A 3,395-nucleotide genomic window follows, 5' to 3' on the forward strand; every position below is an offset into this window, starting at 1 on the left:
AAGTAACCATCAACTTTTGAAACTTTATAAGACGCCGTAGCATCATTTCCTAGTTGTCCCTAGTATTAGTTTAGGTTCACATTAAGCTCAGAAAACAAAATCTAATCACATTTTGATTCAATAGAACCATCAAGTAATATCAGATTACCTACTATAAAACAACCAATTCTTTGCAATTTGCATTTTGTTGAGGTAAAAGTGTTTCAAAATAGATTAAAATAAACCAATTACATTCTATTTTAACATAGCAGACTTTATTTTGAAAGTCGCGTTAGAAAGCAAAAATCAAAACTTACTACCACCACAAACAAACTGAGTAATGAGTATGGCACAACTGAGGTACTTCAAAACGCTAAAATATATCAATAATATATCAGGTTTCATTCTCCTCAAAACCATCAAATAATAATAGAAAATTTTCTCCGAGGACTAAAGCAAACAACTAGAAGAAAATATAATATCCCTACACAAAACTGAAATTTAAAAAATAAACAGCAAATGGAGTATAAGTTTGTAACATAAAACTGAACCAACAAGCCCCAAAAAACTTTGGAATTTGTTTTTTAAGTTCGGGCAGGAGCTCCTACTCCAGCAGGACGTGGGGCTTGACCAGGCTGACCAGGCCTTGGTGCATCATCCTGGCAAAGAGATCAATAAACTCATCAAACAAGAGCAGGTGTTACATAAAACAATTTTATATGCAGATAATCAGAGTCTATCCCCACAAATATAGTAATCTCCTAATTCAAACTAAAATGTTAAATGAATTCCCTTAGTACATTCAAAAGGAACAATAACTTTTCTATCTTTCTTTAACCATTAACCAACTGATTGAAATATCAATTTTTCATCAAGATAGCAAAAGCAAATACAAGTTTGTATAGAATTCCGAATCATACAACTCAATTGTAAGAATAGAAAAAGGCACGATTTTAATACGTTAAATTCCAATCTCAGATCTTTCCATCCACTATATCAAGAATAAACCACAAATTTCATCCCCCAAGTATTACCTTCGCTTAGTAGCCCCTTGAGTAATAAAATTATTCGAGTAATCCATGAGGGCCTAAAATATTAAATATCCAACTTCTAGACCTTAAAAATGTATTTTAGTAAAGTTCAGGAACCAATTTGTAGGGGGGGTTTATAATATTTGAGGACTACTTAACATGGTTTCTAATGCTTTTCTAGGACCACTTAGATAGTGATTTTTACTTAAAGAACCACTTATGAGAGAGGGTAATAGTTCAAGGATGAAATTGATTGTTTACTCCAATATCAACGGTGAATGGTCATCATTTAGTGGGGGATAAGAGACTCAACTCCTCCATCAAGGAACAACAAAGGCAAGACAGTGTTTCATTACAAAAAATGTTTCGTGGGCATCAATATCAAAGTAATGGCACAAAGGGGACTCATCTGTACACAAAAACCAAGTTGTCTCCTTTGATTTTGATTTTTTTAAAGATTCATGTGTACAAAAAAAATATAAAAATATAGAAGTGAAAGATTCAGATAATAAGATTGAATCCAATAAATATACCCTGCGTCTGATAAATCGCTGTGGAGGCTCACGCTTTCTCCTATCAGTGCGGGATCGAACCCTCACAACATGAGAGTGGATAGCACAGGAAACACAATACTGCATCTTCACATAAAGCTTCGGAAGCGTGTATTCTACAAATTAACAAATTCAAAAAACAAAATAAATAGGACGTGGAATTCTCCTACAACAAAAAAACAGAAAAAAGAAAGGTAAAGAAGAAGAAAATTACGTTCATAGACACAAGCCTCCTGAACATCTCTGACTGCAGCCTGTTCAACAATGTTCCTCACCAGAAACCTCTTGATAGCCTTGTCCTGTTATTATTATTTTATTTTTTTACAAATCGCAAAAAAAAATTAATTGAATTGCCGCAGAAAAAAAAATTTGAACGTTTAAGAAAGTGAAATAAGAACGAACCTTAGGACAGCATTTGCCGCAGTTGGAGCATCGAATGAACTTGACGTGGCCACGGCCGTGTTTGTTGCGACCTCCATTCCTGCGCTTAAAAGTCTGCAGACAAAAACAACAAGAAGATATGAGATGATGAAGAAGAAGAAGTTTGTGAAAAAAGAAAAAAAACGAAGGAACAATGGCGATAGATCTTCTACCATGGTGACGAACGAAACTCTCTATCTAGGGTTTCTGAATTCTGAAGACCTTCGTTTTAATAGCGACCAAAACCCGATTTCAAAACAGTTTTTACTAGGGCCAGGCTCACTCGATTAGCCCAATGCATAAGTTGACGTCGCCATTTGCTATATACACTCTCCCCTTTCCCTATTTCTTTCCCCAAAAAAAAAAAAAAAAAGAATGGAGGAATGTAAATATTTATTTTTGTACTGCTATTATTTTTTTATAATTAATAAAGTTATAAATTAAATGAAAATTTTAATATTACATATATTTTTTATATTCATATTACAAATATTATCAAGAAAATAATATTAATAAATATATACATTTTTCTATATAATATAAATATATTGGATATGATATAATTATATTACAAGAAGGTTATATAAATATATAATAATATAAATTTTAGTAACTAAATATATAATAAATTTTTACTTTAAATAAAATTTTCCTATATAATATAATATATTATTTTGTAATGTAATATGACTATAGTAAATTATTATTAATAATACTAATACTGGATTCTAAAGTGTCAAAATCACTTTAAAATTTTAAATGTAGTTAATTATGATTAATATCATGATAATCATTATAAACTATTTTATTGTAAAATATGTAGAGCATTTTACTGTCTGTTTCACAACACAGTCTAAGTTCCAATTAATTAAATTTGGTTCGGACTAAGGTAATTTTAACCTGATAGTTTGATTTCTAATTTTTATTGTTTGGTCCCCTTCCTCTTTGACTGTCCAATCATATCTCTATCATGTCCAAGGTTAAGGATCTTTTATTTTAAAACTTTATCCTCTTTATAGAATACAGATTCGTTCTTATTTTTGCAACTATTTTTAATATATAGAATATAACTTCTTTTTTTATCTAAAACAAAAACTACCTAAAGTTACCTTAACGTGGAACCAAGTATAAATTGACCTACATTTCCGTTAATTGGTATGTCAACATGATTTTGAAGAATCTAACAAGAAACCAAACACACTAAATAGTTTGTTGTCCTAAATTTGGATTAATTTATTTTTGAAAAACTAATTATTCTATATTCTAGGTTCTAAAGATTTCTTTTAAAAATAATTTTCCCCATAAATAGTCCCGAGTAAATATGCGATAACAACTCCGACTTCATCCAAAATGATGCTATATTGGGCTTGAACTTCAGAATTCTACAACTTATTCGAGTAAAAGGATCACACTC

At 30.6% G+C, this 3,395-nt stretch overlaps 1 protein-coding gene across 1 annotated transcript; it reads right to left on the reverse strand.

Moving 5' to 3' along the window:
• Positions 1 to 302: 302 nt before the first annotated feature.
• On the reverse strand, positions 303 to 2,275 carry LOC100784958 (40S ribosomal protein S26-1-like). Its single transcript, NM_001253047.3, has 5 exons — positions 2,155 to 2,275; positions 1,964 to 2,056; positions 1,776 to 1,860; positions 1,544 to 1,677; positions 303 to 638 (listed from the first exon to the last, which is right to left on the reverse strand). The coding sequence occupies exons 1-5, from the start codon at positions 2,155 to 2,157 to the stop codon at positions 564 to 566; spliced, it is 390 nt and encodes a 129-aa protein (NP_001239976.1). The 5' UTR covers positions 2,158 to 2,275; the 3' UTR covers positions 303 to 563.
• Between the last annotated feature and the right edge of the window lie 1,120 nt (positions 2,276 to 3,395).

This window comes from Glycine max, chromosome 6 (assembly GCF_000004515.6).
Source record: "Glycine max cultivar Williams 82 chromosome 6, Glycine_max_v4.0, whole genome shotgun sequence".
NCBI lineage: Eukaryota > Viridiplantae > Streptophyta > Magnoliopsida > Fabales > Fabaceae > Glycine > Glycine max.